Here is a 22,100-nt window from a genome sequence, read left to right as displayed (position 1 = left end):
CGCCCAATGAGGAGCCGGCGCAGGGGCGGGGCGGGGCTCGGGCCGGAGCGGAAGTGGTGACCGGAGCGGAAGTGGAGCTGCCGCCACCGCCGCCGCCGATTCCGGAGCCGGGGTAGCTGCTGCCGCCGCCGCCGCCGCCGCCTTTGCAGCCGCCGCCGCTGCTGCCTGAGGAGTGGGCTTGGGAAGGAAGCGGTGACCCGCGCTCGGAGCTTCGCCCGCAATCACCTTTGCTCCCTGTTGTCCTCCCCCGGTGAGTGCGGTGCGGGGTCCGCCCGGGGCCCCTGGGGGCCCAAGCGCGAAGCTTTTCCCAGGGGCCGGCTGCCGTGGCGACGCGGGCGAACCCGCGGGTGGACCCCGGGAGGTGTTGGCGCGCGGCTTCCCCGGCCCCGCGAGGCCGCCTGCGGCGCAGGCCCGGCCTGGCCGCGGCCCCTCCCTGTTTCCGGGGCCGAGCCCCATCGCTCTCGGAAAGGCCTGGGCAGCCCTCGCCGCCTGCGGCCCTGCCCTGCGGGCGGGGTGCGGCTCCGAACGCGACCCGGAGGGACGTCGACCCGCGGACCCCCGACCCTCCATTCCCCCCCTTCCCAGCTTCGATCCCTGCGCGACCCCTCCCTGCTCCTTGGCGAAAACCGACCCTTTAAGCCCTATTAATCCTGTTCCTTGCTTTTTGGTTTCCAAAAATTAAAATTTAACCCAATACGGGCGAGTTTTCGAGGCCCAGGGCCTGTATCGACTCCCCTGGATGGGTAAGGGGTTTAACCTTGGGAGAGAGCAAAGGGGAAACCCCCTCCCACTTTGCAGTAAAGCCATTTCTTCATCGTTCGCTGGCTTGGGAGCCTAGCAGAACCCGAGATTCCCTGAGAAGCACAGGGTTGAGGTTTGAACCAAGAAAATGCATTTGTTGGAACCGGTTACTGAGTCAGGCCTGATGCCCGGGAAAAAAATATCAGAGACTGAAAATCGGGAGTGTTTTCCCACGGTATTTACCGTCATTTAATGCCAAAGTCTTTTGTGTCCTCACCCAACATTTACCCATACTGTGTGTTAGCACGTTTTTGGGGCTGAAATTTGCCTGGTGCCCTCCCTGGTGATGGGGAAGGGGTGGGATTGATTTGGGCCCCTTATCTTTAGAGGATTGAGTACATCTTTGTTGCAAATGGAGAACTGCATGTAATGGGGTTTTCAAAGGTGGCAGTATTGGTAATTTGCCAGCGTTTCTGTAAAAATGCATGTCTCTTGTCCTTGGCTTCACTCCCTTTTTCTTTGGTAAGGCTAGGTAGCATCAGACTCTGATTTTACTTGTCCTGTGTGGGAGATGGAATTTGGCAAGATGATGTTATAAACATACAAAATCAGGCGGCCACAGGATCCAAAGCAGAAAGATGAAGCACTTTCAAGAACATGAAAATTGTCTGAATTTCTCACTGTGTCTCAATTGTTCAAATGAAACCACACACATAGGCAGTTTATAGAACTGGACACACAGCTACTCAGCTTTTTGCATTTTCTCTTTGGAAATTTATATGTATAAATGGTGCTTGATTATTAGTGATTTTCTTGACTGCTCCCAACGTACCCCATTTCTCAGGAATATCTCAGTTGTCTGAACCCTCATTTTTCTTGGATCTTTTTCCCTAGCAGCATACAGAATGGTGAGGGTAAAACGTGTCAGTTTTTACTGAACCCTACTTAGAATTTTAGGTGTGGTCTTCCAAATGGAACGCTAATAATTCATAGCATCTACTGAATTATTTTCCTAGACTCTCTTCAGTGAGATAAGAAACCATTCACCCATCTTACAGATGAAGTCTTTATGGGAAATGAGGTAATTTGAACTAGACCACACACCTAATTTTTAGATTGAATATCCTCATTCATCAGGAGCAAATGTTTCTGGACTGTCAGCTCCTGGAGTATGGCTCCTACCCTATAATCTTCTGTACATTTCCCATCATGCAGTGCTTGTGTTATGTTGAAGCCATTTTAGAATTGGAGCTCTATAGATCAGGAAGGCAGCCTCCATGAAACCAGGCGGAGCAAATTCCCATGATGCTAGTTCCGGAGGCACAGTCTCCAGAGACTTGAGCCACTGCAAAAAGTGACTTTAGCCCAATTGGCTGTGGATATAGAAACAAAGAGCACTGGACTTGGAGTCAGATAAATTTGGTTCAGGTCTTGCCTATGGCATTTTCTAGCTGTGGGATCTTTAGCATGTTACTTAATCTCTGGTTCTTAGCTTCTCTATCTCCAGAGTTGTCCTGAGGCCTTTTTTACAAACTGTAAACTGTTCAATGTAAGCTTTTGGTTTTGTTTTGTTTTGTTTTTTTATTAAATCACAGAGTCCACTATTAATAGCTTTCTTTTTTCTTCAGCTGCATTCTCATGAGACCCATCCCTGCTTTATATACCTGTTGCTTTTCAAAAATCGATATATTATTGTAGAACTTTATTTTGTGTATAGCATCTCCAGTCTTTCTGAGCCTATTTGCATCTGTACAATACGAATGGTAATATAGTCTTTGTTGTGTTGTGACAAACTCAATAATTAAAATAAACATATGGGGTATAGTAGGTGTTTAATAAATGTTAGTTGACTATATCTGTGAATATACATATATAGAGACTAGACAAAGCATAAATGCTACATAGCATAGACACAAGAATCCATCCATTTGTGGGGCACTTGGATGGCTCAGTTGGTTAAGCGTCTGACTCTTGATTTTGACTCAGGTCACAATCTCCCAGTTCGTGAGTTTGAGCCCTGATTCATGCTCTGCTCTGACAGCCTGGAGCCTGCCTAAGATTCTCTTTCCCTCTCTCTCTGCCCCTCCCCTGCTTGCTCGCACGTGAGCTCTCTCTCAAATAAACTTAAAAAAAAAGCCGTCCATTTGTAATTTATTCGTCAGCTGATGAGGTAGCATCAGGTAATTAGCCTATAATAATAGTAATCACTTACACTGCCTACCGTGTGGCAAGCTTTGTTCTAAGCACCTTACACATATTAACCAAGTCTTCATAACAACTAACGATAGGTAAGTACAATTAGCCCCATTTTACAGATAAGGAAATTGAGGCATAGAAAAGTTAGATAATTTCCCCAGGGGTGTATATACTTAGACCCATACACAGCACAAGGTAAGTAAGCGCTGCAGCCAGAAATCAAACCCAGGCACTTTGGCTCTAATAATAGGTGTCTGCTAATGGTAGAACATGTTTTGTGTGAACACCATTTAGTTCGTAATGTTTCTTTCCACATATCCTATTACAGTAAATGTGTTTGGGCAGGAATTTTAGCTGTTTTTGAGGATAAATGTCATGTAATACATTGGAGGGACCGTATTCATTCTGACCTGTAGGGATGATACTGCTGGTGAGCATCAGGAAGCAAGCTTGTGAAGACCCCAGTGTTTCTAGCATTTGCTTCATATTAGGAAAAGGATTCATCAGTTACTTTGTGGCACACTGATTTATCTAATCCTAGGTTCTTTACCTAATGGGATGTGGTCAGGACTGTCATCACTGATTTTGGTTTATCATACTACTTTTTTTTGTAGATTTTGATACTTTCCCTATTTTGTTGGGGAGGAAGAGATGAGAAAATAAATCTACGTAAGTAGAGAGAAAATTATAATTTCCTGTTAGGCTACCTATTCTTTCAGTGGCATCACATTAGGCAGCTGTCCTTTAAATAAGGATACCCCAGAACTAACTAAGATTTACTTGTAAAGGGACTTTACACCCCTTGGTTCCTGCATTTTTGTAGGAGAGGTGGCAGTTCACGCTAGCAAGGGGGCGAGAAATTTGCTTTTTCAAAGCACCTTCTGAGCATTACAACCATCTTGGTCTCTACAGGAATCTGGTTCTGGTCGTCATCTGTGTGTCATGAGGGAGAAACTTTACAGTTGGAGCTGGATTCTAAGGGAATTTTTCTAAGGGGAATACTTAGGGAGGAAAAAGAGACTAAAGTACTTTCTATTTTGGGATATGTGTGCTAAAAGCCAAGTAAAAAAGCTTACTGCTTTCTGGGCTAAGAGATCTTCTAATACAGGCATAGTTGTGTTTCTAATATGTACTTATAATGAGATGAGATTGATTGATGACCTCAAGAGAACAAGTCATTCCCAACAGTAAGTTAGTGAGACAACCTTTTTTTTTTTTTTTTTTTTTAAATAATCTGGCCAGTTCTCTCTTATGTAAGTTTTTTTCCTGTTAGTTTTATTTCATTGTTTAACCTGAGAGACCCAACAGTAAAAGTTATTTCTGAATGGCCTTGACCGGGACAGAGGTAACAATAAAGTAGATATGAATCCTGGCCATTGTTCTATTTGCCCACAGACCTCAAAGCTTATTTGACAGTCTCTTGAGTTTTTGGCATATGCTATTTTTAACTCCTTAATTTTATTTTGATTTTTAAAGCTAGATGAATTAACGTAAGGTCAATTCTGAAATCTCACTGTAATAACTTTGTATGTTTTTTGAAAAGTTGTCCATTTTATCTTTTCCTTAAGTAAGCATTGGGAATCCTAGTTGAGCATTAGGAGGTAGTGCCACATAGAGTAAAGACCATGCGGCAGCTAATACCTGTGTGACCGTGGGCAGGTTACTCCTGGCATCTGTGAAAGGGGACAATGGCACCTACCTCATAGAATACTTAGGATTAAATGAGTTGATGATAAAGGCCTAGTGCTGTACACGTTTAGGTAAACCATAAATGATGGGTATTTTTGTTATTTATTAAATCAACAATCAACTGGCATGGACTTTTGAAAAGAGGAGATGGACAGAAAATATTCTAAGGGCTTGTTGAAACTCAGTTTGAATCTATAAATATAAAAATTGGGGGGTGCCTGGATGGCTCAGTCCATTAAGTGTCTGACTTCAGCTCAGGTCATGATCTCGCAGTTCGTGGGTTTGAGCCCCGTGTCGGGCTCTGTGCTGACAGCTCAGAGCCTGGAGCCTGCTTTGGATTCTGTGTCTCCCTCTCTGTTCCTCCCCGACTCATCCTTTGTCCCTCTCCCTCTCCCTCCCTCCCTCCCTCCCTCCCTCCCTCCCTCCCTCCCTCCTTCCTTCCCTCCCTCCCTCTCTCTCTCTCTCAAAAATAAACATTAAAAAATAATTCAAAAATTAGTAGCTGAGAAACATTAGTCAAAAAGTATAGTGTTGTCTTCTGATTGGAGCTAAGGTGGCTCTACTCAAAAAGTAGACTAAGGCAGAATGTAAATATAGTCTGTATTTTATAGGTCAGATGTGGTCTACTTATCTCTGTCCACATAGGAAATAACAGCCTTCTGCACTTCTTTTAAAAAAGTGCATCGATGGGGCGCCTGGGTGGCTCAGTCGGTTAAGTGGCCAACTTCAGCTCGGGTCACGATCTCGCGGTCCGTGAGTTCGAGCCCCGCATCGGGCTCTGGGCTGATGGCTCAGAGCCTGGAGCCTGCTTCCGATTCTGTGTCTCCCTCTCTCTCTGCCCCTCCCCCGTTCATGCTCTGTCTCTGTCTCAAAAATAAATAAAACGTTAAAAAAAATTAAAAAAAAAAAAAGTGCATCGAGTGGCACCTAGGTGGCCCACTCTTGATTTTGGCTCGGGTCATGATCTCGAAGTCGTGTGATTGAGCCTGGTGTCAGGCTACATGCTGACAGCACAGAGCCTGCTTGGGATTCCCTCTCTCCCTCTCTCTCTGCCCCTTCCCCACTCATACTTGTGTTTTCTCTCTCTCTCTCTCTCTCTCTCTCTCTCTCTCTCTCTCTCAAAGTAAATAAATAAACTTCAAAAAAAAAAAAAGGGGGTGCATCAAGTGATGAAACAGTCCTACTCAGCATGGCAGGCATTATGCCACAAGTTGGGTGCCCAGAGATAAAGTCTGGATTCCTGCCTTAAACTCACAGTCCAGTGTGGAAGTCAACAAAGACATTTAGGGTAAACTATGCTAAGTGCTACTTTAGAAATAAGCATAGGTAAATTAACATGTGTCTTTCTTTTAAACGTCTTTAAATAAATCCATTTGGATTTAAAAGAAATGAGGTGTGGGGGCGCCTGGGTCGCTCAGTCAGTTGAGCCTCTGACTTTGACTTCCTCTCAGGTCATGATCTCACAGCTCCTGACTTTGAGCCCCTAGTTAGGCTCTGTGCTGACAGCTCAGAGCCTAGAGCCTGCTTCGGATTGTCTCTGCCCCTCCCCTGCTTGTGCACGCACCCTGTCTCTCTTTCTCTCTCTAATAAACATTAAAAACAAAAATGAGGTCTGTAGTTAAGTGTCCCTTCCCTGGCTGACCACTTTTGTGTGGCTGCTATTTGAGTGTTCACAGTGTGTAGAGACTGTTAAGTATTTTGCATCATGAACTGGTTTACTTCTTACAAAAACCATATTGTGTAGATTTGCCTGTTTTATGCATGAGAAAACAGACTCACAGAGGTCAGGTAACCTATAGAGTTGGGGTGTGGTACTGGTAGTTGGGCTGAGTCACTCCATTATGTAGGTGGGCTCAAAGCTTTTGAACCCTATTTACAAGATTGACCAGTTGAGCTGCGTTTATGGATCAGAATCAGCATATTGTCTTTTGGGATTGATCCTTTAAAGCCAAGATATCAATTTGTTGTCCTGTCTGCTGGGTTCACATTGTGTGACCTTGGGTATCACTTAATACCTCCATTGTTTTAGTTTTGGCTAATTGGACGTAATTAACAACAATATTCAACAACTGATGCAGAAGAGGAAAGACATTTTGAAATAGAAGTTTTCCTCCACAATTCTGTGTTTGCTGGACATCAGCGCTAATGATTTTGTGTTTCGGACATGCTGTTTCATTTTCTGACAGAGAGCCTGCAAATGTTCGGACGGAATTAAGTTGGTGACATGACTCTGAATTTTGTGTGTTGAATGGCACACAGACATGTTTAGAGTGGGTGTTTTTCAGCGAGTAGTTTTCTTTAAGAGCTAGGAGTACTTCACTTTTTCTGGGTAGCACCCCCTGACCACCAGGTCCCATTGACTTTCTCACTCCTTCCTGCTTGTAGCTTGGCATCTGTTTTTCCTTCAGCGGAGTGACTCCAGAACTGTACCTTTGGCCTTATGGTGCTGTGGATGCTCTGTCCGGAATGGTGCGGCTGAACGCTAGTCAGATTTACGATCCCTTCCTACCCCGTGGAAACTTGGGAGTCTAGATTTTTAAGGTGCTCCTGTCAGTGAGTTCCAAGAAAAGAGTTCATACTCAAAAAGAGTTTTTTCACTTGCAGTATTTCAACACACTGAATTATATGCACTACGTTTTTGTGAAGTAGCTTAAGGGTAAGAATGTGTCTACTTTCTTTCCTTTACTCCGGGCACCTACTAGCCCTTTTTTTGCACATCATCTTATTTGATAGCAACTAATGTCTCCTTTTAACATTTGAGGAAACTGAGGCTTAGAGAAGTTACTTTAAACGTCGCCAAATTTCTCTTTTTGAAGCCCAGATTTGTTGTATGTGGAGCTTTCCTAGAAACAGATTCCATTCCCGTGTGTTTCATAATTAGACACATGATAGACCATGGCATCCTTATTTTAACTTTTCTAGCAAATTATTAAGCTCCGTTAAAGCTCAGTATTTTATTATTTAAAAAGAAAATTTTTTTAATGTTTATTTATTTTTGACAGAGAGAGAGAGACACACACCCAGAGCATGAGCAGGGGAGGGGCAGAGAGAGAGAGGGAGACATAGAATCTGAAACAGGCTCCAGGCTCTGAGCTGTCAGCACAGAGCGCGACGCGGGGCTCGAACTCACGGACTGCGAGGTCATGATCTGAGCCAAAGTTGGACGCTCAACCGACTTTGCCACCCAGGTGCCCCAAAGCTCAGTATTTTAGAAGTGAGCATGTCCTTTTCCTTGAAGACAAAACATAACTGAAAGTTAGATATAGCTGAAGGCCACGTTTCACAAGGTCATTTTCAGTTCTTTTCTTCCTTTGCAAGGCTGCTTTTCTTTTTTTATATGGATTAGCACTGGGTAGTCATTTTTATTTTTATTTTTTTCCTTCCTGTGCTTGGATATCTGCTTCACGCTACTGCGAAATGGCCTCTCAGTATTCTGAACCTGGCTAAAAGAAATCCTCTAGGCAAAGAATTTTGAGATAGAGGGCCGTGGTTGGTTCGTAGATACTTTCATTTCAGCATTTACTGTCAGATTTGATGTTTCATGTATTTGAAGGAAATCCTGTCATTTCATGCGCACCCTCAGAATTATTCTTCATAATATCACTTAGCGGTATTTTACAAAAATGAAATACTTTTGTGCCTCTTTTTCTTCCTCTTCCGATTATATGTATCTCTTTAATAGATAAGTGACATTAATTCCCTTCTTTTAACAGGCCTGTAGTCTCATACCAACTATCCATCTTCTTAACCGCTCTGCTCTTGGAGATTTAGCTTGTTTCCAGTTTTTCACTAAGCATTGCTGATTTAATCGGCAAATGCTTCCCAGTCCTCTAAAGTGTTTACAGGACCTCATCCATTGGCTTAGCAGAGATAGACACCCATCATCATCATATGGCTGTGCTTGAGAACCGTTCTGAGGCATCTCCGTGTCGGCATTCCTGATTGGTGCCCAGCACAAGGAAGTCTGCTGGTACTCTGCCTGGTTTGATGTGTTGCGGCCTCCAACAGGTTTGCTCTGGCGTCTTTGAGCGGTCAGTGCCAGGCTGGATGGTGAGGCCACAGCCTTTTAAGGTTTCGGGGAGGCAAATAAAAGACCTCTTGCTGATGTTTCTCTTGGTAGGACATTGGTTGAGAGTCTCAGAAGAAAAGTAGGTCCTGATTATAAACCGTCACTTCTTGGCATTCAATTCAAGAAAATTCAATTAGGAACTAATGAGCGAAGGTGTTATGGTTAACATGTGTGTCCACTTTGAGGCTGTTGAAGGCTGGAGTCTTATCTAGGAACGTTAACATTGTAACATACTCACCTCCTATGCAAGAAGAATCTAGACTTGGTTTCCTTCTCCTGGGTTGAATGTTAAGTAAATAAATAAAAAACCGAGCTCACATCTGTGGGCCGACACAGGGATGTGTAGGTACTGTTAGAGGAATAATAGTGCTTCCATTGGTTTCACACTATGCATTTCTTTTTAGAAAAAGATTTCCCTTAATTCCCTGCACCACCTCATCACAGCACCTCTTGTGAGCTAGATGTCATGTCTCCAGTGCACAGATTGGAAGGCTGAGATCGAACAAGCTCACGGGGCTTTGTAGTAGCACATCCCGCTCTTACACCTGGTCCTGTTGCCTTTCTGCCATAACCACATACAGCTACCCTGCTCTTTCTGCTCTCCCGGTACTGATTTGTTGAGAAAAGTTGACAGATACTTATTCGAGCATTAGTTTTGTGCTTGGCACAGCGTTAGGCATTAAGTGAGAAACCAACGGGGAGCTTTCCTGTGAGGGCATAACACGTGGGACTGTTGGTGAAGGGACCCTGCTCATCGTGTGTACCAGAAAACATATGGAATGTAGGCCCTGGACTGTGTCATAGGCTACAGGTACATTTGGGTTCATAGGCTGGTCCATCAGCAGGGGCTGGGGTAGCCATGGAAGGCTTTCTAGCCAGGTGGATGGATAGGGTTTGCGTAGGCAGGAAGTACAGAGGAGAGCATTCTAGACCGAGGAACTAAAAAAGCCCTTTCAGGGGTGTTTGAGCCTGACACGTGTAGGGTATTCGAGGGTCTTCTCCAGCCGGAGAGGAAGATCCATGTTGGAGAGTGGCCAGTGAGAAAGCCGGACCGGTACGGAAGAGCCACATCGACAAAGGACTTCGAAGGCCGGGCAGAGTTTAGACTTGGTGGAGCTGCCAGAAGAGTCGTTGAGGGTGACTGAGTGAGGGTGGGGGCGGGACTAAGTTACTTTGGTTTTTTTCTCTTTTTCTGTTGAAGTACAGTTGACTGGCCGTGGTACACTAGTTTCAGGTGAACAAGATAGTGACTCGACAAGTCTACACGTCAATGCTGTGCTCACCCGAGCGTAGCTGCCACCGGTCACCGTCCAGCGCTGTTACAGTACCACTAACGATATTCCCTGTGCCATGCATGCCTTTGGCAGAGTAATTTTGAAGGAGGATGCAGGCGTACAAGGAATGAGGTACACACATTATGAGGATTTAATGTGCTTGTGAAGAATAGGTACTTGGTGTTTTGAATTATCTGAGCGGAGGGAAGACTGCCACGTTTGCAGTTTTATTATTCCTTCATTTGGGGATCTGTTCATGCAGCAGATGCCAGTTGATGCGGATCGGGTGCAAGGTGCTGTGGGAGATAATGCCCTAAAGAGTTTATGGTGTGGTGAGGGACTTAGAGATAAATACATATCATTTTAGTACTGAAGAAGTGTGATAAGTCGTGAAGAGAGAGATAGATGAAATGCTTTGTTGAGAATATTTTCAGCTTGGAGCAGCTCTCTCCAGTAGAAATAGAATACAGTCCTCACGTGTTAAACATTTTTTGGTGGCTACATTAAAAAAGCAAAAAGCATGTGAGATTTACTTCAATAATGTTTTATTTTTTTGTTATTTTTAATTTTTTTTTTTGTTCGTTGGAGAAAGAGTGTGAGATGAGGAGGGGGGCAGAGGGAGACAGAGACTCTTAAGCCGGCACCACGCCCAGCGCGGAACCTGAGTCGGGACTTGATCCCGTGACCCTGGTATCATGACCTGAGCTGAAATCAAGAGTCCAGCACTTAACTGACTGAGCCACCCAGGTGCGCCTATTTTAATAGTTTTTTTAAAAACTTAACTCCATATATCCAAAATACCATGGTTGCTACATGTGGCCGGTGGCTATCAACCATGGTGGAATGACATCTCCAGCTTGGTGGTTTCAGAAAGACTTCCTGGGGGGATGGCACTCGGGCCACTCTCTGAAGAATTCTGTATGCTCAGTAGATGGGAAAGGACATTCCAGGCAGAGGGAGTGGCTTCGTGAGCAAAGACATGGAGACCGAAAAGCAGACTCCCAGGAAAACCATTTTGGCAGAAGCACAAATTGTGTGGAGGGCATGTTTTGGCAAAAGGCTGGAAAGATAGGCTGGAAAATCTTCAATGACGGGAGTGAATCCGACTACTATTGGCGGGAGGGAACTTTAAAGAATTTTGAGCAGGAAGTGACTCAGTCAGAGTTTTAAGAATGGGTCTGTGCTTTAAGACACCAAGAGGGCTGAAGGTAACAGGAGACTAAAGGCCGTGGGTCTGGGGAGACTGGAAGGGAGGCTTATTGCAGATGCAGAACTAGGAACTGTTCCAGATCTCTCTCGTCTCCTGCCTTCCTCCAAACTGCTGGGTGTTGTGTAACCCATTTCCTGTTGAAATTGGTCTAGCTGCTTCAAAATCCGTGTTATATAAGTCAAAAGTTATGTAAGCAGTAGGCATCAGGACACTTGGCTGTGGATTTTGTTTGTTGTAGTTGTCGTGTGCCTGTGTGTGTATGAAATTAAAGTTTTTTAAACAGATGGGTACATTTTTGAAGACATGTATTCAGTCTTAACATATCGTGATGGCTCTCAATGTCCAAGAAGCTCTTGCAACTTCTGAAGAAGCTTGAAATACTTGGCCCCGAAACAGCCCATATTTGATTTTGAGAAATAGGGCATGTACCTTTGGGAGCTCCCAGGGAGCAGTCAGGATTCTTCAGAGAGGTAGGATTCAACTTTCACTGTTTGGGAGGGGAGCTTAAGTGGGGGGCTGGCAAGGCCAAAGAGTTTCGTGGCATCTTTGGGGCAGTGTTGATCCTTTGTGTTTCTCTACTACTCTTTTATAATCCCGCATGTGATGGCTTGGCTCTGAATTGGCTTTGGGCCAGTTCTTTATTAATTGGAATCTTTCCTGGTGGAGTTGCACAGTGCTGTTCGATGAACTTCAGAGTGGGCCACTGAGTGATCGCTAACTTTGAATTCATCCGCAAACTGGAACATTTCTGAAGTTATTGAAAGTTAGCTTCTCTCAGAATGTTTCTCACTTTGAGGAGCAGCGAAGATAGGATTATTTGCTGTCTGAGAGTCTGAAAGACTTTGTGGTCAAGAAAATTAGACATAGTGAGTAAGTGTGTAATTTGAACACGAAGGATGGCGTCCTTTTGATGGACTTTGATCAGAGTAGACTAGGCTGCGTTGTGGCAGCCAACAGCACCAGCATCTCCGTGACTTCACCCAGTGACCATACTTCCAGTCCAGGGCCAGCCTGTAGGAGTCCCTGCACGACAGTCACTCAGGGACTCGGGCTTCCGGCACTGCACAGCGTCTAGAGCACACGGCCTTCTAGGTGGCTGCTGTGTAAGAAGAGAGCCTCTCCGATGACATACAGGCTTTCAGTTGTCACCTGGAAATAGCATCATTGCCGCTGTTTGATTAGAACGAACGCTGTGCCCCTGGGGACTGCCGGAAAATGTAGGAGAGCAAATGGAATGTTTCATGAGGGTTATTATCTCTGTTACAGTCTCCCTCTAGTGACGTGGGTGAAGATGTCGGGCAGATCAGGTGAGACTTGCTTCACTGAGTGTGAGCTTAGAATTAGCAAGCCTTATGTAGGACGAGGCTCTGAGTATGACTTAGATCATAGGCAGTGGGAAGGAAAATAGTAGTTCTGAACTTAGAGAACCAAATCTGTCGGAATAGTCTAGGTTTGGGGCGTATCTTATGCTCCATCTAATAACACATTTTCATGTGATAGGGCCCTGTCTGTAGAATTTCTTGCTTAAAAATGCAGAAATACATGTCGGGCTCCGTGCTGACAGCTCAGAGCCTGGAGCCTGTTTCAGATTCTATGTCTCCCTCTCTCTGACCCTCCCCCGTTCATGCTCCGTCTCTCTCTGTCTCAAAAATAAATAAACGTTAAAAATAAATAAATAAATAAATAAATAAATGAAAGTGCAGAAATACTTGAGGCAAAACCATGTTGTGAGGAGAGGTTGTACTTCCTTTGCTATTTTAAAATTATTAGTCATTTTCAGAGTCTTAAATTGTGATGCTGTGTATATAGTAATGAAAGAATTTGGGTTTTCTGTTTTATCTTTTAAAGATTTTATTTTTAAGTAATCTCTACACCCAGCATGGGGCTCGAACTCACAACCCCAAGATCAAGAAAGAGTCTGGCTGAGCCAGCCAGTCACCCCTGAAAGAATTTGTTTTAAAAATACTGATAACTCCAGAGTGCCTGGGTGGCTCAGTTGGTTGGGCGTCTGACTCTTGATACTGGCTCAGGTCATGATCTCAGTTTGTGGAGCCTGTTTGGGATTCTCTCTCTCTCCCTCTCTCTCTCTCTCTCTCTCTCTCTCTCTCTCTCTGCCCCTCCCCCATGCGCTCTCAAAATAAGTAAACTTTAAACAGATACTGATATTCCTACTATTATTTAAAGTAGTATTTTCCCTTTTTGTACCTAAGATAATAGTATATTTGTGCACCGTGGCACAGAGGGACATATCAAAATTTAAACTAACAGTACGTAAAACAAACTTTTGGTTCGTTTTGTTTAACAAAATTTTTTAGCTACATATTATCCCAAAACTGAATTCTCTGTAAATAGTGATTATTGTGAGGAATTGACTAAGGTGAGGTGAATAATTTGAGGCGTATTCACTGATGGGTGTCTAAAAGGTGTGATAAGCTGAGGTCAGTGAAAGTGACTGTTCCAATTTTTTTTTTTAATTTTTTTTAATGTTCGTTTACTTTAGAGAGAGAGTGCACACGCCGAACGGGAAAAGGGCAGAGAGAGAAGGAGACACAAAATCTGAAGCAGGCTCCAGGCTCTGAGCTGTCAGCACAGAGCCTGATGCGGGGCGTGAATTTGGAAACAGCGTGATCATGACCTAGGCCAAAGTCAGACACTTACTTACCCGACTGAGCCACCCAGGCGCCCCTCAAAAATTTTTTTTAAATGAACTCAGTTATGGTTTGAAGTTCTGTTGCCGTGCATCTTGAATGCATTCCTCTTACAACCTATGCCATATACAAAATTAGTGCCTGATGCTTGTTTGTAATGCTCTAAACTTCTCAAAGCACCTTCACATAGATCAGGTCTTTTGTTCCTCACGGCAGCGCTTTGGAGAGTAGGTAATGTTCTTCTTACTTTCCAGTAAGGAAATTGAAGCTCTCAGAGGTTAAGTGATGTGACCAAGGTCATATTTCACTTGTAAGTAGCAGAGGCGATGCTGGAGAGAGCTGAATCTGCCTGCCTTTGGTTTATGCTCTTGTCTACAATGTGTCCTTGTAACAAAGTTAGCAAAGTGCAGAAGATCCGGTAACAATGGCTCCTATTTTTAGGTGCCCGCTCTTGATGGGCACTACCAAATGTAACATTTAAAGCTCTAGCTTTGCTTTAAAATTAATGGAAGCAATCATCACACTTCATCACACGTAAGGTGTTTTTCTCTATACTATGGGAAAAAAAGTCATACTGGTCAAAACCAGACAGTTCTGGAAAGAAGTTAAGGATGTGTGTTTAGCATAAGCCTCTAAAGAAATAGTTGGTACAGCAGCCTCCATGTGCTGGGAAGGCAGACAGGACACGTGGGGACAGAGATGAGTCTCCAGGGGTCTCTCAGCAGGGTTGCCTGGAGCCTTCTCCGAACCTCCATTTCTTCACCTCAAAAAGGGGGAAGGGATTGTTGTGAACATATCTACTCTTGGTTAAAAAAAAAAAAAAAAAGAAAGAAACCTAGAAAGCTTAGCAAAGTTCTTAACCCTGTAAGTGCTCACGTTCAGCATTGCCGAGGGCTTTTGGAAGCACACGTTTCGTATCTAGGCATGATTCTCCCCACACGGTTGGAAGAAGATTTACATTGCATTTCCTGGGCCCTGAAACCTGACACTTGCTTCCTCTCTTTTCTCTCTCTTGCTCCTGTTCTAGGGAACGACCATGGATAAGAGTGAGCTGGTACAGAAAGCCAAACTTGCTGAGCAGGCCGAGCGCTATGACGATATGGCTGCGGCCATGAAGGCGGTCACGGAGCAGGGGCACGAACTCTCCAATGAGGAGAGAAACCTGCTCTCCGTGGCCTACAAGAACGTGGTGGGCGCCCGCCGCTCTTCCTGGCGCGTCATCTCCAGCATCGAGCAGAAGACAGAGAGGAACGAGAAGAAGCAGCAGATGGGCAAAGAGTACCGGGAGAAGATAGAGGCCGAACTGCAGGACATCTGCAATGACGTTCTGGTAAGAGGCCAGTGCTTCTGTTTCAGATAGTGATTTCCAGACAGTATCGATTTAATGTGCAAATACAAACTCTCAAACGACTTCTGAGAGAAAGGTGTTGGAATGTACTGGAAAGCTGCAAACCAGTTGCAACTAATTTGTGAGCGTATGATGTGATTTCTCTCACCTCTTATTTGATCAGAGGTCGCTCATCACAAATGGGGTGTTTTCCCCTCCCCTCAGAAAGACCTGGGATAAACAGGAACACTGAGTCAGCATCCCTCCATCTTTTCTTTAGAAACCGAGTCCAGATAGGCAGGATGTCAGGTAGGTGCAGCCACAGATAGGCTGTTCTGTATGTCAGGCTGAGTGGTGATGCCTCTCCAGCAGGGGAGACGGGAGCAAGAAGCTGAGCTCCCTTTCACCCTCTCCCAGTCGCGTCTGCACAGTGTAAAGGCCTGAAAGTTAGCCGCGCCCGACAGTTTGGCCTGCGTTCCGAAGCCAGATCAGATGCGGTTGGGGATTGTCCTCTCCTGGGTTTTAGATAAGCCTTGGTCAAGTGATTGATTCTGAACTATTTCACTCTGACCACAGTCTGGGGTTGGATGGGAGGGGTGCGTATCCTAGAGCAAGTCATGATCATATTGCCTTTCCCTCACATCCTGAGCCCACTGGGAACTTTCTTTTTCTTCCAGGTGAAATCAGGTAAAAATGAACGGTGAGGGCTGCTTTGAAGGGAAAAGGAATTCACACTTGTGGATCTACCTCCTCCCCTGCTGGCTGCCTCTCCGAATTACTGCCCATGACACCTTTCTTTTGAAAACCAGTACAAAGCTTGTCAGCCATCAGGCAGTACTCCTCCTCCCTAACCCATAAGGAGTCACACCCTGTCTGTCTGCAGAGAGTGTTAAAATGACGACTGCCCCTTGCAGCTTCTCACTCTGATTGACTAAATTCCCTTACAACTAAGCTTTTGCATTGAGCTGCCCTTCTTACGAGACTCATGGTGTAAGAGTGTCATGGCTAAATTTGTTGCCTGTTCGTAATTTGGGGGTTTGTTAATGGTGCACTAATTCCTGAATGTTAGGTACATCTGGTATTCAGATGAAGTATGGCATGCATTCCAAGGGCAAGAAAGTTCCATAATTCCTGAAATGTAGACCAGCTTTTAAGAGCATCTGAAAGAATGTGAAGAAAAGCATGGTACTTACTGCCTCTTAACCAGTTTTTCAGGATGCCACATTCTAAAACAACTCTTCGAAAATATTGCTCTGTATACGAAGCTTGGACTCCTTCAGAACTGCTTTTGTTGTAAGCATAAATGTTTAAAGGAATTTATTATTAATAATAGTATTAGCTACTTTTTGAGTGCTTACTACGTGCCAGGCAACGTGTTAAGCGCTTCATATACACTGGCTCATTTATCCTCATAATTATCCTAGAAGATGGCTATTATGCTTCCCCATTGTATAGCCGGGAAAACTAAGGCACAGGTGCTTAAATACAAGGTCACAGGTAGTAAGTGGCAGAGGAGGGATTTCTACCCAGGTCCGATTGATTTTCAACTTAGTTTTTGGCAGTTTTGCTCTATTACCGCCTTTTTCCTCCCAAAAGGTAAAGATTTTTTTTTTTTTTTTTTTTTAATTACAGAAGTAATACAAGTTTATTGTTTTTAAAAGGGGTGGGGGGAGCCAGGCAGAAGAGTATAAATAAGAGAGTAAAAATCATTTCTAATCCTGTCACATAGAGAACCATTATTAACATCTTGATAAATATCCCTCAAGAGTTTTCCCTTCCATATTTGCGTGTGCACATACATATTTTAATATTCAAATAGGATTCATGTGGTATTTATAATCCTTTTTTCTTTTTTTTTTTCCACTGACTTGTTTTGAGAACCTTACCATGTTATCAGTGTGGTTCTGCATCGTCATTTTTAAGGCCTTACGTAGCATTCCATTGTGTGGCTAGACTTTAATCAACCCCTTGTGGATGGTCAGAGTGATTTTTAACAGAAGGACACAGGCATCTGCTGTTATGACCTGGGCTAAAAACCACTTAAAAGCTTTGGATGGAAATTATGTTTTTTTAAATCTTCAAAAATATTATTTAGAAGTGGTAGTATGTGTTTTGAACCTCAAACATAGTTATAACATCTTCTAACTAATATTTCCAGATTCTTAACAGAATGTGAATCATTTTTTAGGAGCTGTTGGACAAATATCTTATTCCCAATGCTACGCAACCAGAAAGTAAGGTGTTCTACTTGAAAATGAAAGGAGATTATTTTAGATATCTTTCTGAGGTGGCATCTGGAGACAATAAACAAAGTAAGTAACTTTTTTTTCTCCTAAGAAATTTGACCAGTAGTGGAGCCAGTCTTCCTTCATAAGAATTTTAAAACCGTTTTTGCTTTGTTCCTCATAGACCCTACTGTCACAGTACTGAAGATTTTGAAGACCACAGCACTGTGCTGACCTGTGATTAGCAGGGTCATGGGGGGGTGACAAATCAGAATGTATCTAAGGGGAAAACAGGGCATGAAAAGTGTGGCGCAGTAGTGCATTTAAAGAGATCCTTTTCTTAAAAAAAAAAAAAAAAAAAAAAAAGGCTCGTTATTGAAACTTGGAAGTATCTGGTAGCCTAGAACCGCTATAGTAAATAGTGATGCATTTCTTTCATCACATACGCGTTTCGTGACGGTGATAACTACAGCTGTGCTTTTATTTAAGTGCCTGCTACGTGCCAAGTATTCTAGAATCTCGTTTATTCCTTACAAAACTCTAGGAGTTGCGGTGGGAATCTGTTCCATTTTTCTGATAAGGAAACCAGGGCTCATGGAAGTTTTCACGTGCTCCAAACCCCACATCTAGTGAATAGGAGTTGGAATTCGAGTTTGGGTCTGTTGACTCCAAAGTCCATGATTCTTCCACTGGAGCGTATTGTTTCCCGTGTTCTGTCTTGTTAAAGGTTATCTCTGTATTTCTTAACTGCTTTAGGAGACTTTGTCCTAATTGTTTTCATTTTCTCCCAAAGCATGTCATGTAGTACTTGGCTGAGAGTATACGTTTAACGAATGGTTGTTAATCAAGTGGCGGAGACACCCCTCATTTGATGGTTCCTCAGCCACGCCCAGTGTGGTAAAATAACTAGATGCTGGTCCAGTGTGCGATGCACCTGGGAAAGAACCTCCCCTTTAATGTTCTTATCTTTCTTACAGCCACTGTGTCGAACTCCCAGCAGGCTTACCAGGAAGCATTTGAAATTAGTAAGAAAGAAATGCAGCCTACACACCCAATTCGACTTGGCCTGGCACTGAATTTCTCAGTCTTCTACTATGAGATTCTAAACTCTCCTGAAAAGGCTTGCAGCCTGGCAAAAACGGTGAGAATGACCTTCTGTGCTTTCTGATCATAGGAAAACAGTGTTTGTGTGTGTGTGTGTGTTTGGTTGGTTGGTTGGTTGGTTTTGGTTTTGTGCTTGTTTTTTAAGAATTTGTTTTTATTACTGAATTTAAGAAAATTCAGGAGGAAGGTAGTGTGTTTTTTCTTGTCAAGCTCTGGGCTCTGTAGGCCGCTGTTAGGTATTCTATTTCTCATACCAAGATTTGAAGTTACTACTATGTAAACCAAAGAAAGAAATCAGACCAGGTTTTCTTTGTGTGCTGGGTTACCTCCTATCTTCTGTTGGTAACTCAGCTGCCTTTTCTACATATTTTTTAGTCTTTGAGCATGCACACTGTTGTTTAAGAATTTTTTAATCTGGAAAAGTTGTATGAAATGAATTCTCTAAGGTCTGGCACTTAATTGAATCAGATTTAGTGGTGTGAACTTCTGTTCTCACTTTATTCCCTGTATCCAGACCTTTGGAGTTTTAGTAAAGAAAGAAGAAAAAGGGTTACTGGAAATATCTTTGGCAGTTAAAAAGTTATGTGAATTTGTGCTGGGTTGACAGTAACCCCTGCTATCTTATCACATACAGTGAAGTTCTCAGCTAGGACTTTTTTGTCATTGTTCGTTGGTGCTTTATGAACATGCATTATCTGTTTGCTGAAACAGCTAACAGACAAGGTCGTAATAGCCTCAGTTCCCCCATAGTACGGTACTGGAGAAGAAATTGTATTCACTTGTTGTTAACGGAAAAAAATGGGGCTAAACTAGCTCCAGAGAACCTGTGACAGCTTTGCTAAAGGCTCTTTGTTTTAGGCATTTGATGAAGCAATTGCTGAATTGGATACACTGAATGAAGAGTCTTACAAAGACAGCACCCTGATCATGCAGTTGCTTAGGGACAATCTCACTGTAAGTATTGCTGGTTTGTGCAGCTGTTTCTGGAGGGTGTATAATCTTGTTCCTACTCACTATTGCCCAAGACTCAAGGGGAACTGTACCCTGCAAGTACATGTTAAAAGTATTAAAATTGTTAAATTGGTTAGAAATGACTGCTGAAGTTTTGACCTCTGCAGTCTCCCTGTCTTCAGTAATACAGGAAGAATTTTAAGCAGTGAAGATGGAAGGTAAGCTGACACAGGCTGGGCCTATCTCGCTGCGTGAATTTGAGTAGCCCTATTTTGATCCGAGCTCTGTTTTTCTCTTTTCAGCTGTGGACGTCGGAAAACCAGGGAGATGAAGGAGATGCTGGGGAGGGAGAGAACTAATGTCTGTTGTGCTTCGTGATCTGTTCGATGTCACTCTGTACCCTCCACATATATCCCTTTTGTGCGATAAAAAGAAAAAAAAAAAAAGGAGTCGTACGTCGACTTTTAATTTTTCACAGCCTCAGCCTAGCAAAATGGTCCATGGGATAAACAGCTGGCGTTTGTATCTAAAACTCCGATTGGTCACATAAATGCCACGGCATTCTGAAGTTTTTATTTTGATTAACATTGACAGGATTACTGTGTGTTGAATTTTTTTTTTTTTTTTTTAACTGAACACTGTGATTATGGGGTTTTGTGACTTAGCAGACCTCTTACTGGTAGAAAAAAATAGACCTGAATTATGTGTAACTTTTTGGAAAGTTTAATCTGATATCCAACTGGTCCCTGAACTACAGTTCCATTGTAAAGTTGTACAGAAAGTTATAGAGATTATATTGTGACGCTGGGGCGCGGAGTGAGACACCTGTCCTGTGACATTCAATTGTGACAGCAACTCACAGTAGTTCTGCCTGTGTTTGGGGGATTACAGGCGCTTGGCCAGTCCGGGCTGTTGCCAGTCAAAAGTTCGTGACCGCAGACGTCCACAGTGTCTTCCTCTGAGTAAACTCGAAGCCTGAAATGGAAACTCTTTGTGGCAGATAATTGGGTTTTGACCCCGTGAAAAGGTCCAGTGCTCCTGGAACACGTGTTGTGTGACGTGTGGCTAACACCCCCTTCCTACAGCCGTCATACTGATTTGTCTTACGCTCCCGTGGTGGAATCTGTTTTCCTTATAACCGGGAGCTAGAGGAGCAAAAAGCCGTGTGTGTAGCCTATCAAAAAGGCCGCCTCTGTTTCCTGGGTGATACCTTTAAGAGTAGTGTTCTGCAGAGACTGCCTCTCACTTGAGAAGTACTCAATCTTCAGGTGCTTCCTAGCTCCCGGCTTCTAAATTTTGAAATCGAAACGTTCTTCCCACTGTCCCTTTTGACTGTTGACTTTGGTATTCTTTTCCCTCTTTAAGTTTCTGTCCTGCTTCCTGACACCGTTTTCTTTTTGAATTCTGCCGTTGTCTTCCGTTCATCATCGTATGTAATCCCATCTGGGCAGGGATGGGGGCCTGCAGGGAGTGAGCAGAGTTGTTGAGCACTTTGGTCAGCAGGCGGCGCTTCAAAGAGTTTCTGAGAAGAGCTCCCAGCACACAGCTCTGGCTTCCTCCGGTTCTCAGCACGCTTGTTGCTCTTCAGTCATACGGAAACCTGAATGGAAAAAGTATTTTTAAACATCCATGATTTCTCCCTGTATTGCAGCCAGCCCTGATAATGCTTGTTAGTACCTGTCACCAGATCTCCCAAGTGTGCCTCCTCCAGCCAAGTTCACAGACCTGTTTGAACAAGACCCTATGATGCAGGGAAGTTGCATGAACGCCGCAGTGGGGAGAGTCCAGAATAGCCAGGCCTACCAGTCTCACAGTTCCCCCCTCTCCCTTGAACATTCCATGTAGCCGTAGTGTCCACCTGTTTGTCCATCTGCTGAAATGAGAAAAGAAACATTCATGCACTGAATTAAAACAAACCAAAAGAAAAAAAAAAAAGGAAAAAACAAAAAAACCCCAAAAAAATCCCTGCCCCCCCCCCCCCGCCCCTTCTAGCTGAACAAAAATGTGCAGTTAATACTTGGCGCTTGAAAATGCAGTAGTGAATGTGGAACGAGCCTGTCTGTATATCTGGTAGCTCTTTCTTGCTTTGTGTTTCCTCACCAGTATTCTGCCTCACGTTTGCTTCTGTGACGGTTCTATTGCCGAGCAAGCACACCTGTGGTTGTGAAAATAGTATAGCGAAAAAAGAAAACTCCCCGGTTACCGATGTACTAGATTTGTGTATGTCTTTTCAAAGTTCTAGTTTCCACCTTACATGGAATAATCAGGAAAAGTGTAAAAATTCAAAAGTGAAATAAAAAATTTTATCAGTTGCCTGTGAATTGATCTATGGCGCCATCTCTCTCACTACCAGAACTAGCTACCTATTCTGATCACACTATTTTTGGCTCAATTCTTTCTTTAGAAGTAGGAAACATCCTTATTTCATCCCAGTTAGAACCCCAAGTCAAGGTGTTGTAAAAGGGAAGAAATTAGCATTAATTAACAACCATTTTCCACCCATTCTGTGCCACCTCTCCACCTTCCACAACAAACCGTCTTTTTTAGCTTCTGGGATTTGTTATCTACATTTATTTTGCATCCCATTCAAGACACACACACACACACCCCCCCTCCCCCCTTTTTTTTTTAAACCCTGTGAGAGATGGTTGCACAAGGCCTGGTCA

At 43.6% G+C, this 22,100-nt stretch overlaps 1 protein-coding gene across 3 annotated transcripts; it reads left to right on the top strand.

The window, feature by feature from the left end:
• Nucleotides 1–62: 62 nt before the first annotated feature.
• YWHAB (tyrosine 3-monooxygenase/tryptophan 5-monooxygenase activation protein beta) lies at nucleotides 63–21,746 on the top strand. 3 transcript variants are annotated; one of them, XM_053890221.1, is made up of 6 exons: nucleotides 63–250; nucleotides 14,855–15,157; nucleotides 17,343–17,466; nucleotides 18,357–18,520; nucleotides 19,342–19,437; nucleotides 19,737–21,746. In XM_053890221.1, exons 2-6 carry the CDS (start codon nucleotides 14,864–14,866, stop codon nucleotides 19,791–19,793), a joined length of 735 nt encoding a protein of 244 aa, XP_053746196.1. In that variant the 5' UTR covers nucleotides 63–250; nucleotides 14,855–14,863; the 3' UTR covers nucleotides 19,794–21,746. The 3 variants fall into 3 exon arrangements, with proteins under 3 accessions (XP_053746196.1, XP_053746198.1, XP_053746197.1); XM_053890223.1 differs by lacking the exon at nucleotides 63–250 and adding an exon at nucleotides 3,584–3,606; XM_053890222.1 differs by lacking the exon at nucleotides 63–250 and adding an exon at nucleotides 11,423–11,649.
• Nucleotides 21,747–22,100: the final 354 nt, after the last annotated feature.

The sequence above is a fragment of the Panthera pardus genome, unplaced genomic scaffold, assembly GCF_024362965.1.
Source record: "Panthera pardus isolate Hobbes unplaced genomic scaffold, ASM2436296v1 HiC_scaffold_25, whole genome shotgun sequence".
Lineage (NCBI taxonomy): Eukaryota > Metazoa > Chordata > Mammalia > Carnivora > Felidae > Panthera > Panthera pardus.
This window is presented reverse-complemented; position numbering and strand designations above follow the sequence as displayed.

Excerpts from the sequence above, each read along its gene's own strand:
- YWHAB (XM_053890221.1), top strand. The coding sequence starts at position 14,864 with ATGGATAAGAGTGAGCTGGTACAGAAAGCCAAACTTGCTGAGCAGGCC. Across the intron at positions 15,158-17,342 it reads ACATCTGCAATGACGTTCTG|GAGCTGTTGGACAAATATCT; the intron begins GTAAGAGGCCAG and ends ATCATTTTTTAG. Across the intron at positions 19,438-19,736 it reads TGCTTAGGGACAATCTCACT|CTGTGGACGTCGGAAAACCA; the intron begins GTAAGTATTGCT and ends TTCTCTTTTCAG.